At 56.9% G+C, this 13,582-nt stretch overlaps 2 protein-coding genes across 2 annotated transcripts; one reads left to right on the top strand and one right to left on the bottom strand.

Annotated features, from left to right (window-relative positions):
* Positions 1-123: 123 nt before the first annotated feature.
* MIEN1 (migration and invasion enhancer 1) lies at positions 124-1,487 on the bottom strand. Its single transcript, XM_004684242.2, has 4 exons — positions 1,354-1,487; positions 1,158-1,255; positions 667-743; positions 124-575 (listed from the first exon to the last, which is right to left on the bottom strand). The coding sequence occupies exons 1-4, from the start codon at positions 1,440-1,442 to the stop codon at positions 492-494; spliced, it is 348 nt and encodes a 115-aa protein (XP_004684299.1). The 5' UTR covers positions 1,443-1,487; the 3' UTR covers positions 124-491.
* Positions 1,488-9,550: 8,063 nt separating this feature from the next.
* GRB7 (growth factor receptor-bound protein 7) lies at positions 9,551-13,314 on the top strand. The gene is made up of 14 exons (XM_004684241.2): positions 9,551-9,702; positions 9,796-9,949; positions 10,113-10,269; positions 10,393-10,514; positions 10,607-10,684; positions 11,009-11,146; positions 11,474-11,584; positions 11,764-11,862; positions 12,053-12,133; positions 12,223-12,339; positions 12,512-12,572; positions 12,710-12,797; positions 12,901-12,994; positions 13,168-13,314. The coding sequence occupies exons 1-14, from the start codon at positions 9,551-9,553 to the stop codon at positions 13,312-13,314; spliced, it is 1,599 nt and encodes a 532-aa protein (XP_004684298.1).
* Positions 13,315-13,582: the final 268 nt, after the last annotated feature.

Below are 13,582 nucleotides of genomic sequence, written 5' to 3'. Positions count from 1 at the left end.
TAGCTACCACTAAAAGTCCACCTCTCCAACACAACCACTCTGGTATAAAGGCTGGGTGACCTTTGTGGCTGCCCCCTCCACACACACTCCCAGATTGGACATAAAATCACACCAGCTGGCACAGGTGTTTGTAGTGCCACTTTATTGCCAATAGCTGACATTGCCGACGGCAACGGAAAATAAATTAGAATTATGGTGGCATCCAGCAGGTATTGCCAAGTTGGAGAAGGGACTGGGTTTTTGTGGACACTGATCCAGGGAGGTGGGGGGGCTTATAAGGTGATTGTAGTGATGTCCACGGAAAGGGTCTCTCACCTCCCAAGGGTCTCTCTATTCCCTTCTTGAGCCCAAAGGGGTCAAGTAGATAGAGACCCAGGTCTCTTAGCTACCAGGAGCTAATTGGGGGAAAGAGGCAGGAAGAGTCCCCAGCAGGACCAGAGGGTAGGCAAGGGCTTGAATCTCAGAACAGCAGGAACCCAGAACACACGTGGTCACAGGATGACACAGGGTGGACGGCTGTTGGTGATCTTTTCTAAGGGTTCTCCGTTACTGGCTCTTCGGATGGCCTCAATGAGCTAGAGAGTAGAGATGTGGAGTGGGGTGATGTGATCTAGAGGCAGGGTGGCCCGGGGGGCGGGGTGCCCTCCCAACTTTGCAAATACTCACATCTTTCTCATAAGGGAAACCCCCATTCTCCAGCTTGGAGAACACCAGCTGTCCGTTGATCTCGATCTCAAAGGCCCCTGGTATTAGACCAATGAATAAACTTACACTGAGAACACATAAAAGTTAGGGGAAGCCACCAAACGGGGCCATCCACACTTGGATTTAGACTTCACACTGGTAGTTCCTTAAAGTCTTTTCCCAAGGGCAGATCAAGCCACAGGAACCTCAGGGAGACTCCCCAGTGTATTCTACCTTTGAGCTCAGGGTTCAGGGTTCGCTCCCAGCTCTACCCTTCTTTAGTTTCATCGGTTTTCCCTACAGGCTTCATCTGACCCCTTCATTTCTGAAGGAGGGGACCCTCGTTGGCCGGGCATTTTACTGTGTGCCAGACACTGCGGGACACTAAAAAAGCGGCCAATGCCCAAGCTAGGAAGTGGTAGAGCTGGGATTTATTTTAGAACGCTGACTCAGCAGGTGTTCCGCGGCCTCACCTGTGCCCCCAAGGCGGGACTCGATTTCGATGCCAGGATACTGCTCCTTCACTGCACTCGCCAGCTCCAGGTAGGTTGCCTCGAAGCCGCAGGGCTCACTAGGGGGGAGATATCTGGGGTCCACTAGGGTTTTGGGGGGCCCCCTGTGGATTCGCCCCGATCCGGCCCGGACCCCCCCACGGCCGAAGCTGCTCACCAGTATTCCACAACGATGCGGACCCCACTGCCCGGTTCGACCTCCCCGGGAGGGGGCGCTACGGACGTCGGCCCTAGCTCCCCGCTCATCGCTGCCGGCTCCGCTCCGGTCTCTGCTTCCGGGTGTGACGCGACGCCGTGGGCACGTGATGGGGCGGAGCTGCTGGGGGCGGAGTGGGGACGCGAGTTGTGTTCGCGCGCCCCCTGCAGGCCACAGAGGCGGCAGCGTTTTGGACGTGATCCTCAGATCCAGGACTCTGATCCGGGCAGACCAGTCCAGACGGTCTCCCTGGCTCGATGCTCTGCTCGGGTCTCTAGGCTTGCACCGCATTTGGTGTCTGCCTGAACTTCACGACCTTATTTAATCTAATGAATCTGTTCTGCAAAGGGATTTCCAGTGTACAAAAGAAATACGAAGTGGGGCAAGCGAACCTGAGATTGGCCAATAGTATGAAAAACTTCTCATTTTTTGCTCACACGCTGACGACAGTTTAAACCATCCCATAGTTACATACCCAAGTACTCCGACTCAAACTCTAAACTTGCCACAAGCTGGGGCAGTGACCCCGTTCCCCCTTCATTTGCCGTCCTTAGCCTTTGGGATGTCCACTTCAGGCTCCATGCTCATGTGCATCATATGCGCTCAGTTTCTGCACCAATCTGTCTCAACCCACTCTCACTACTGGGCTGGCATCTGTAGTCCCATTTTGAAGCTCTTGAAATGGAGGCTAAGTCTCTTGCCTCTTCCCTCCCTGGAAGTTTCCTAATAAGTCAGTTAACATATTCTAGCATATTCCTTTAAAACATTCATGTTTAAACAAACCAGCAATTTGTAGCATTGTGCAACCCTCACTATAATCCAGTTACAGAACTCTTGTGTCACCTGAAAAGGTCTCTCCAGTTGATCCAGCTCCCACCTCTAGCCCTAGCAGTCACTTAGCTGATTTCTGCTTGTATAAATTTGCCTTATCTGGACATTTCATACAGATGGAATCAGACAATATGTGGTCTTTTGCTTCGGGCTTCTTTCAGTATAACGTTTTTGAAGTTCACCATGCAATAGCATGTATCATGCTTTTTGTTTCTTGTTGAGTAGTGTATCTTTTATGATATGGACGCTTGAGTTTCCAGTTTTAGGCTATTTCGAATAATGCTACGAATGTTCAAGTGAGTGTCTTTATGTATGGACAAAGGTTTCCATTTATCTTGGGTAGATTCCCAAGAGTAGAATTGCTGGCTTGTGTGGTAAGTTGATGTTTAACTTTTTAAGAAACTGCCAACCTATTTTTCAAAGTGGCGGTACCATTTTTCATTCCCATCAGCAGCATACAAGGACTCGTTTCTCCACAGCCTAGTTGTGCCTGTTGTCTACCTTTTATTCTCGCCGTCCTGGAGGTATCTGAGCTGGCATATGCTGTTGTGGTTTTACCTTGCATTTCTCTAATGTCAGATGATGTTGAGCTTCATCTTCATGTGCTTATTAGTTATTCATATAGCTAATATGGAAAAATATTTACTGCAATCGTTCACTGGGTGTTAAACGAGTTGTTTGTGTCTTTGTTATTGATTTGCAAGAGTTCCTTATGTATTCTGGATACAAAGTCCTTAATCAGATATATGGTTTGGGAGTATCTCTTCCCATTCCTGGAGAAGATTTAAACATGCTCTCTTAATAGCATTTTCAAAGTGCAAAATTTTTATTTTGATTAAGTCTAACTTCTTTTTTTCCTTTTCTTTTTTTTGAAGATTTATTTATGCATACAGAACTGGGATACAGGTCAGAGCAGAGTGGGGAGCAGAGTAGGAAGACCTACTGAAATACACTGCTGAGGAGAGCAGCTGGTGAGACAGGAGAGGGCTGCTGTGCCATGTGGGTCAGCTCCCTGCCCGGGGATTGAACCCATGCTACAGTGGCTGCATTAGCTTCATAGTGCTGTGCTTTTACCAGTTGCGCCACCAGGAAGGGCAGTGTACTTTCATCACTGTGCTTTTGCTGGTGTAGCTAAGACCTTTGTCTAACCCAAAGTCTCAAAGATTTTCTTCTATAGCTTCTTCTAGAAGCTTTATAGTTCTAGCTCTTAGATGTAGGTCTAAGATTTATCTTGAGTTAATTTTTTGTATACTATGTGAGGTAAGGAGCTAAATTCATCTTTTGGCATGTGAATATTTAACTGTCCCTGCACCATTTGTCAGAAAAACTCTCCTCTCCCCCACTGAATTGTGTTTGCAACTTTGTCAAAAATCAATGGACCAGAAAGGTAAAGGTTTATGTTTGGACTCTTGATTCTGTTCCATTGATCTATAAATCTATTTTGTGTTGTTGTTCCCATTTTTATTTTAAAAGCTGAGATACAGGACCCGTCCTGGTGATACAACAGATTAAAGCACAGCATTGTGAAGCTCTCCACAGCCACTGCAGCATGAGCTCAATCCCTGGCCAGGGTAGTGACCCACATGGTGCAGCAGACCTCTCCTGTCTCCCCCACTGCTCCCCTCAGCAGTGTCCTTCATCAGTGTGCCTGTTCCGCTCCCCACTCTGTCTCTGATTAATCCTCTCATCCCCAACACCTCTGGCTTATACTCCAGTTCTATATTCATAAATAAATGTTTAAAAAATTAAAATAAAAACTCAGATGCAACTTATATATAGTAAAACTCACCTACTTGAATGTATCTTTTTGTTATCCTGACACACAGACCCTCTGTGGCTTCTTGCCCCATCTTTCAACATTCAGATTGGTATTTCCAAAATATAAATCTTTCCACTGCCCTGTCCCTCCATTTAAGCCCTGATGGACCCTTCAGGGTCTGGCCTCTGCCCATAAATCCTGCCAGTCTGGACAGACAGGATGGATGGCTCTTAAACCCGGTTTACAGAACAACCACCTGAGGGCTTGTCAATACCACACATTCCTGGGTCTCTGCTCCAGAGACTGACCTTCAGTTGGGTGGGGAGGGGCGCAGGAATTTTTTTTTTATACAAGCTTATAGAAAGCTGGAGGCAAGTGACCCCTGGGTTTGGTCACACTCGGAGAAACTGAGTCCAAAAGCACTTGCCTTTCCCCACGTGGTCCTGAACCTCTCCTCCACCCCCACTCTGCCTCTGCTTACTCTCCAGCCAAAGGCTTCATCCTTGTCCCTTCGCCCCCCTCTCTATTCACCAGTCTCAACCTCCTCCTTGCTCCAGACAACTTCCCTTGACTCAGTTGTCACTTCCATGCAGAAATCTTCCCTAATTCCTTGGTGAGTCATCCTCCAGGTATACTCGTCCTCTGTCATCTTTACTATTTGATTAATATCAGTCTCCCTAACAGGGCTGGATGAGGACAAGGGTGGGGTTTGTTTTTGTTGCTCACAACTGTATCCTCAGTACCAAGCATGGGGTTGGCATATAGTAAGCACTTAACAAGTGTCAGGTGAATGGCGGAAGGCAGGAATGAGTGACTTGTCCATGCTGCTTTTACATGAACTGCTCTGGGGCACGGGTGACCTTGCCCCCTCCCCCACACCTTTGTTTGGTCCACTTACACATACTGGTTTTTCAAGGAATACTCAGTTGGAGAAAGTTGGGGCTGGAGTCACTCCTCAGTACTCCCCAGGTGAGACTTCTTATCACTCATGGGTTGTTTGTTTACCCATCTGTCACTCACTTCAGACTGGGTGGTGGCCACTGCCTTTGATTGCGGCTCTATGGCCGTCTCCCTGGCCTGCCCTGTGTTTCCTAGTGCTGAAGTGATGTCTAAAGGGAGTCTTTTGGCACCCAGGCCTGTGATTCCTCCCAGATCACGGTATTCCTTCCACCATGAGACCCTAATGAGACCCTGGACTTTGCTCAAAGGGGAGGACATATCCTGGTGTCTCTGAGGGTCCAGGGTGCAGCCTGGGTGGCCAGGTTGTGACTAGAGGTCAAGGGGCAGGTCATGTTGCTGGACACCCCACTGGCAGGCTTCCCTCTCTCTCCAAGTGCTCTTTGCCCCAGGGTGGGACCCAGAATGGCAGGCGGGCCCCCTAGTTTGGCCAATGAACAGACCAGGTTTGGAGAGAGGTGTGGGGGAGAGTGGGCGGGGCCATCCCTTCACCTTCCAGTCCCAGCCCCGCCCTCCATGGTCACGTGGACTCTGGTTCCAGGCGGTTCAGTTCGACGGTCTTCCCCGCCTCCCCGCTAGCACCTGCTTCCAGGCTAAGAAGGGCAAAAACAACCTCAGCCAGCGTAGTGTCTGGGAGTCCCCGCCCCTCCTCCGGTGCTTCCTCCTCCCAAGCCCCGCCCCCACCTGTCCAAGATAATTTTAGTTTCCCCTGGCCTGGAGCCGAGGCACACCGGGCTCAGTCTCCTTCCCCCACCTCGACTTCTACGTCCAAAGTCGGACACTCTCACACCACCTGTAGAGAAGCAGGAGTGGATTTGAATGACGCCCAGGTATTTGGGGGACCTTAGAGAGAGCCCGACTTCGGGCCCGTGTCCTGCTGTTTCCGCTGGGGCTTCTCCAGGTAAGGGAACCGGCATCGGTTCGAGACCCTGCTCCGCCCCCCAGCCGCACTGGGGCCCTGAGCTGTGCCCATCTCTGGGCCAGGGGCTGGCTGGTTGCCCAGGTGGGCGGGCAGGTTGCCTCCAGTCTCTCCCCCTCCTCTTCCCCCTCAGTGATGTCAGGTCAGGGGCGGAGGCAGAAGGGGGACAGGTAGTTAAGGGCTGGCGTCCCTCCCTAAACCGGTGGCCCCAGCCAGGTGTCCGGACGCCCAGGGTCCAGGTAAGGACCAAAGCGGGCAATTGAGCATGAGGGTGGGGAGCACTGGCAGGTCGGGTCTGTACAGAAAGATTTGACCCCCTGCGGTGTTACTCCGGCGGTTGCCTACTTTATCCCCTAAACCCACACCCCCCTTCCCCGTCGTCTCCCATCCCGCCCCCTCCTCGCCATCTGCCGGCCCTTAGTCTTGCCCTGTTCTCAGATCTTGCCGTCCCCACTCCTTCCCTCCTAGCAGCCCTACCTCGGCCCCCTGGACCGACCAGCGATGGGAACGGGGAAGTGAGGTTCAGATTCTCTCCTCTCCGACACGCGGCTTTCCCGCTGCCAGTGGCCCCTCCCCACATTCCCAGATGGAGAGCGTGGAGGGGTCCGAATGCGAGGTCGTTGCTCTCCAGTCGTTCCTTTGTTCAATCTGATTTTACCCCAGTTTGAGTATTGGGGCTCAGTTGGGGCACCCTCAAGTTTCTGCTAGAACCTTACCTGTCCAGAGTGTATCCCTGTTCAGGGTCCTGCCCTCTGATGGGAAATGGGAGTGGGGCAGGCTCGGGGGTCTTTTCTGGCTTCTGAATGAAGTAGGGTGGAAAAGCTGCAGGGCTGACTGCTGGGGTGTCTGCGGCCAGGGAGGGTACGGGGGGGGTAGAGTGTGGTGTTTGTGTGGGGGGCGGAGTGCAGATGGGATGAGGCCGGGTCGGGTCTGCGTCTCCCTGGCGCGGCGCGGATGGAGAATGCACCTGTCGCGGTGGGAGGTCCTCCCAGCCCCATGGTGCCTCAAGCGTGCCCCCTCTGGCCCGCCTGGCGTGGACTCTGGTCTCCCCTCTTCCCTTGAGATCCTGCTGGGGGGCCCTCCACGAAGCAAGTGGTCTGTAATGATTAACTCCACAGGCACTCCAGCATTCTTCCCAAATTAAACTTTAAAAGAACTGGCCCCCTCCTCCCATTGGGCATTTTTCCCTGCGTGAGGGAGTGGGCGGGGCCTCAGATCCCGGGCCTTCCCTCCCTCCGGCTCACCTAGGGGTTTCCCCGCCTCCTCACCTGGACCCTCTCCACTCTAAGAGCGCCCCCCAAAGATTAAGCCTGCCCCTGACCGCCCCCAACACACACTTGAAGCCCAGGTGGGGCGGGCGTGAGGCGGCGGGCTAGTTGGGCGCCTTCCCGCCGCCTCCAGGCCGCGGCCCTGCGGCCCCTCCCCCCACCCTGGGAAGCGCCGAAGGTGGCCTTGTTTTCTCTGGGCCCTAAACACTGGGCCCAGCCACCCTCCCTCGGGGCCAGCCAGGTGGGGCAAGATTCAGGAAGTAAACAAGGAGGCTGGAGGCCGGGAGGGCGGGAAGGAGGGTGGGGCTGGGGCCGCCGGGGCGGGAGAGGCGTGGGGGACTGCAACTGGGTGTTGTGGTGTTGCGAGGGGACAGTTTGGGGGTGGGGTGGGGGGCGCGGAGTGGTTTCTTCAACGGGAGCTTTCTGGGGCCGTGTTTGAAAAGCTTCAGGTATCTGGGGAGGAGGCTGCCTTCTTAGCTAGGAGCTGGCCCCTCCCCGTCACCTGGCCCACTCCTGTAGCCAGAAAGGTCTGGCGCTGCGGGACCGCTGCCTGGCTTGGCCTCCTCTGACTTAAATCTACTAGACCCTGCCCTCTGGGCCCCTGAGCACCCACTGCTGCTCACTGGCTTGGGGGAGGGTGGGGGAGGAGCTCCTGCAGCCTCCAAGCCCTCCTGGGTGGGTCACCAGGACCCTTGCCAGAGGCTGGGTGGGAGGGGGCAACTGTGTCTTGGTGCACACGGTCCAAGATCAGTTTTGCCCTCCCTGGCAACACCCTAAGCCTTACCTGGTGGCCCTCCCCGGCCCTTCTCTGCCTGCCTGTCCTCTTGGGAGTTTTAACTCTGCTCCTATGGTACTCTTCTGACTAGGACACCCAGAAGGGTGTGTTAGGACACCCCCAGGGGGGATGCATGTGAGACCCCTGGGCCTGCTGAGTTCTAGGTGATGGAGGGGGGACGCAGCAGTGGCAGAATGAAAGCCTGGTAGGCCCCAGGCAGCAAGGGAGCAACTTCTGGGAGGTCAGCTCCACTCCCAGTGGGCCTCTGGGTCACTCCCAGTGGGCCTCTGGGTCCAGGCCAGGCCTTTCCTCTCGCCTTCACGGTGAGGGGGCTCCTGGGCAGGGTGGTGGCTGTGGGAGGGGGGCAGATTGCTGGTCCCATTTGGAGTGGAAGAGGCTGAGGCAGGGAGGGTGGGGAGGAGATGATGTCAGAGGAGCCTCAGGCCCCGCATCCTCTTTTTCTCCCCTAGCCTGTTCCCTGCCCAGTGCCTCCCCCATTCCTCCCAGGCCTGTAGGTTGGGGGCGGGAGAGGAGGGGGTTGGGTAGCAGCAAGGTTGTTTGTGTTTCTCCTAAGCCAGGAAGTACGGATGAGTCAAGGTTGAATGGAGAGCCCCAGGCATTGCTGTCCCGCCCCACCCTGACTCACCTGCCCCCCAAGTCCCCTCATGCCCTCACGTATGGGTCAGGGGACTGCCTCTTCATGGAGGAGCAACCCCAGGTGGCCTCAGAGACTGACAAAGAGCCGGGAGAGTGGGCAGGGGGCTGAACTGGCCTGTTCTCCCAGGTCCAGACCAGCCAAGGGGTTTTAGTTCCTAGGGAGGGGGAGTCCAAGCTGTCCTCACCCCCAGAGGGCATCTTTACCCCATTTTGCCTAGCCTCCTTGTCCTAGGTGGTTAGGCAGGATGGATAAGACATGGGTGAGCCCCTGACCTGCCCGGGAGTGCCAAGTGTCTTTAGACCAGAGGGTGGATAAGACAGGTGCATGGTAATTGGTGCAGAGACCCAGCGTGGTACAGTGAAGGAACCCTAAAGTCTGGGTTGGAAAATCCAGGAAAGCTTCTTGTAGGAGGTAACTCTGTCTTCCAGAATGCTGGGCAGGAGGCGGGGCCCGGGGAGAACACACAAGTTTGAAGGCTGCCGTCCAAGACCCCCCCCCCCCCCCCAGCCCCTCAGCCCTCTTCCTCCACTGCAACTGAGCCTGCTGCCCTCCTGGTTCTGGTCCTTCCCCACCTCCTTCTCCCCATCACTCAGCACTTGGGCAGGCGTTGCCACAACAGGCTCTGGCAACCAGGTCTGGCAACAAAGCCCTGGAAAAACCTGGGGCAGAGCCCAGAGGCGTGTGCCCCACGCCTGGAGACAGAGGGTGGCCCTTTGCCCTGACATTGAGAGACTGCACCCCAGAATGACTGAGGTTATGGAGTCTATTGCTGCTGCCTGCCCTGGGGTTGGGGTGAAGATGCTGCCTTCTCAAGGACTCAGCGACCCCTTTTGTAAAGTGGGCTTGCTATATCCTCCCCCAGGGGCTCTAAGAAACTCCTCTTGGGGGGGCATTCAACTCTGAGGGGTACCCTGACAGCTGCAAAGGGATGCAGCCCCAGGCCAGGGGCACAGAGCAGCCACACTGAGCCCCCTCTTCTCCCTCAGATGTCATGGAGCTGGGCCTGTCTCCACCTCCCCTCAGCAGCTCCCCAGAAGACCTGTACCTGGCCCCCGGGACCCCTCCTGGGACTCCCCCATCTCCTGATGCCCCTCTTCCTGGGGAGGTGAAGAGATCCCAGCCTCTGCCAATTCCAGTGGGCAGGTACAGTGGGGCGTTGGGGCAGCAGGGAGCTGTGGGGGTCCAGCAGGCTACCGCACTGAAGCTCGCAGCCCACCCCTGGCACTCTGACCACAGGAAACTTCTTCGAGAGGAGGAGCTTCGGGCAACCTCTCTACCTTCCATCCCCAACCCCTTCCCAGAGCTCTGCAGTCCTCCTTCACAGACCCCCATTCTTGGAGGGTCCTCAAGCTCACGGGGGCTTCATCCCCGAGATGCCAGCCGTCCCCATGTAAGTCACTTGGGAAAGAAGGCAGTGATACAGGGATGCTCGAGGACTGGGGTGCGCTTCTGTGGGGGGAAGGGGCTTGGTCAGGCATCCCCGAGGGTGTAGCAGCAGAAGAGAAGGAACCACTTGTGACTTCAGCAGGGCATCTACATTTCCTGGGGTGCAGGTGATAAAGGTGTACAGTGAAGATGGGGCCTGCCGGTCGGTGGAGGTGGCAGCGGGGGCCACAGCTCGCTACGTGTGCGAAATGCTGGTGCAGCGAGCTCACGCCCTGAGTGATGAGAACTGGGGGCTGGTGGAGTGCCACCCCCATCTAGCCCTGGGTGAGTTGGGGTGCAGGGAGCAGCCTGGGCCGGGAGGCAGTGCTTTCCCTCTTGGCTAGGCAGGCGGCTCAACGGGAGGCCTAACTGGTCCCGGTGACCCCTGCCTTTTGTCCTTGACCCCAGAGCGGGGCTTGGAGGACCATGAGTCTGTGGTGGAAGTGCAGGCTGCCTGGCCCATCGGTGGAGATAGCCGCTTCGTCTTCCGGAAAAACTTCGCCAAATACGAACTTTTCAAGAGCTCCCCAGTGAGTGTGTGTGTGGTGGGGATGGGGAGCCTGGGCCCTGGGACACCTGGATTCTCCCCTTGGACCATGACTCTTGGCTCCTTCTCTGCCAGCACTCCCTGTTCCCAGAAAAGATGGTCTCCAGCTGTCTTGATGCACACACAGACATATCCCATGAAGACTTCATCCAGGTAGGGGCCCCCACACCCCGCAGCTCACGGCATACCCAAAGTCTCCAGGGTCACACTTTCTTCTTGGCCGGTAGGCCTTGTGCCTCGGCTCTGTGGCAGAGGGAGCCCGGCACAGCGCTGTCACTGCAGACCAGTCACTTCCCTTCCTGAATGTCAGTTTCTTTATCTGTTAAGTGGGGACAAGGAGGACATGTGAGCCTGTGGCGAAGGCGCAGCTGCGTGCATGCGTGTGTATACGTGTCTACGCATACGTGTGCGCGTGTCTGTGTACGTGTGTCCGTCCCCCAGGCCCCTCACCCTCTTTCTGGTCTTCTCTGGCCTCAGAACTTCCTGAATGCAGGCAGCTTCCCGGAGATCCAGGGCTTCCTGCAGCTACGGGGGTCAGGACGCAAGCTTTGGAAACGCTTCTTCTGTTTCCTGCGCCGGTCTGGTTTCTACTATTCCACCAAGGGCACCTCCAAGGTGAGGTCCTGGGAGCGCCACCCCAGTTCCGGACACCCCCCTCCGGCTCTTCTAAGAGTTGTCCCTTTGCTGTTGGGACTCCTGGACCTTGCCCTGCGCCCTGAGCCCCGAGCCCCTCTGCAACCCTTCTCTGCCCAGATTACTTGTCCCCGGAGTTAGCAGAGGGAAAGCCAGTGCACTGAGCTCAAGTCTGGCCCTACTTTGATTTGCCCAGTGACCCCAGGCTCTTGGTACTGCTCTGGGCCTGAAGTCGCTCCAGCGGCTGTAGGGAGGGCAGTATTAGGGGATCGGGTCTGTGCGCGCCAGTTCCTCCTCGCTCTCGCTCAGGATCCGAGGCACCTACAGTACGTGGCAGACGTGAGTGAGTCCAATGTGTATGTGGTGACCCAGGGCCGCAAGCTCTATGGGATGCCCACAGACTTCGGTTTCTGTATCAAGGTAAACAGCCTGACCTGGCCTGGAGGGTTTGGGGGTGCTCAGGCCCCAGCAACCTACCCGGGCTGCAGAGCTCCACCTCCGACACCTGGGCTCATGCCCCCCGCCCTGCCTCATGGGGGTGGGAGGCAGAGGTCTGGGTCTAAAGGCGCGGACCTGGAGCAGCGGTTCCCCCCCCACAGCCCAACAAGCTTCGAAATGGCCACAAGGGGCTTCGCATCTTCTGCAGCGAGGACGAGCAGAGCCGCACCTGCTGGCTGGCCGCCTTCCGCCTCTTCAAGGTGAGGCGCAGTGTGCGTGTAGGGGGAGGGGTCACCCAGTTTTGCTCTCCCGGAACCCTAGCCTAAGGCTGGCATCTCAAGAAGCTCCTTTCCCGAGGGTAGAGACACGGCTCTGCCCTCTGCCCGTGGGGCTGTCACAGCCCAGCCCCAGGCCCACTTGCCTTCAGGTCTCTCTCTCATCCCCCTCCAGTATGGGGTGCAGCTGTATAAGAACTATCAGCAGGCCCAGTCTCGCCACCTGCGCCCGTCCTGTGTGGGGTCCCCGCCCTTGGTGAGTGTACTGGAGGTGGAAGGTGGGGTGGCCCCCAGGCCATGCGTGGGCCATTTCTGAACCCCCCATCCATCCTGTCCCACCCACAGAGGAGTGTCTCAGATAACACCCTCGTGGCCATGGACTTCTCGGGCCACGCTGGGCGTGTCATCGAGAACCCCCGGGAAGCTCTGAGCGCGGCCCTGGAGGAGGCCCAGGCCTGGAGGGTGAGGGGCCTGCGCCCATCTGCATGTTTGTATTGGGGGTCTTCTCTCCATATGGTTTCCCCGGAGGGGGAGGGAGAAAGAGAGGGTGAGGGAGGCTCCCAGCTCTTTGTCTTTGAGGGGCCAGGTAACACCCCAGCCCCACCCTGAGCCTGCCGACCCTCTTGCTCTGCAGAAGAAGACCAACCACCGACTCAGCCTGCCCACGCCATGCTCAGGCTCAAGCCTCAGCGCAGGTGGGTGAGGACCCAGCCTCCCGGGCGTGGGGGGCGGGGAGGGGGTGCTGCTGTGGCATCTCGGGGTGTTCCAGGTGGGAGAGGGCAAATGGCCGTCCCCTCCCGGAGTGACTGTCCACCTGCCTCCCCGACCCTAGCCATCCACCGCACTCAACCTTGGTTCCATGGACGCATTTCCCGAGAGGAAAGCCAGCGGCTCATCGGGCAGCAGGGCCTGGTAGACGGGTAAGGGCCAGGCCGGGCAGGGAAGCAGACCCAGGGGCAAGCGAGACGCTGGCTTGGGCCGTGGCCGTGTGTCCTCGGGTGATGTTGCCCTGTGTCTTGGCAGCCTGTTCCTGGTCCGAGAGAGCCAGCGGAACCCACAGGGCTTTGTCCTCTCTTTGTGCCACCTGCAGAAAGTTAAACATTATCTTATCCTGCCGGTGAGTAATCTCCTCCCTGGCCCCAGATTCCTGCAGTGGGGACACGGGACTCCCAGATCCCTGGTCCCAGGGCGTCTGGGGTCTTCTCTCCCCGTTTTTGGCCAAGTAACCAGGAGGCAGCTCCTGGGCCCCGGAGCCCTGCCCTGACTTGCACCCCTCTGGCCATGCCCCAGAGCGAGGAGGAAGGCCGCCTTTACTTCAGCATGGATGAAGGCCAGACTCGCTTCACTGACCTGCTGCAGCTTGTGGAGTTCCACCAGCTGAACCGTGGCATCCTGCCGTGCGTGCTGCGCCACTGCTGCACCCGCGTGGCCCTCTGACGCCCGCGGCAGCCGGCTCCTGGCTCGGGCTCAGGCTGTCCGCTGTCCCCTCAGCTCACAGAGTGGACTCACGGGTGCAGAAGATGGGGACAGGGTCTTGAATAGTTGGAGGGCTCCCCCACTCCAGTTTTCTCCTCTGTTCCTGGCCTCCCTCAGGCAGAAAGTGCCTCCACCCCTCTTCTCACGGGAGGCCGCTTGGGGTGGCCCTCTCCCTTTCCGGGAGCTCCTGGGCACCGCTCTGGGCAGGGCATTATGGGGGAAATGGGGG

Source organism: Condylura cristata, unplaced genomic scaffold (genome assembly GCF_000260355.1).
Source record: "Condylura cristata isolate star-nosed mole 26May11 unplaced genomic scaffold, ConCri1.0 scaffold00017, whole genome shotgun sequence".
NCBI classification, from domain to species: Eukaryota; Metazoa; Chordata; class Mammalia; order Eulipotyphla; family Talpidae; genus Condylura; species Condylura cristata.
Note: the sequence above shows the minus strand (reverse complement) of the source record. Positions and strands in the feature narration are given on the sequence as shown.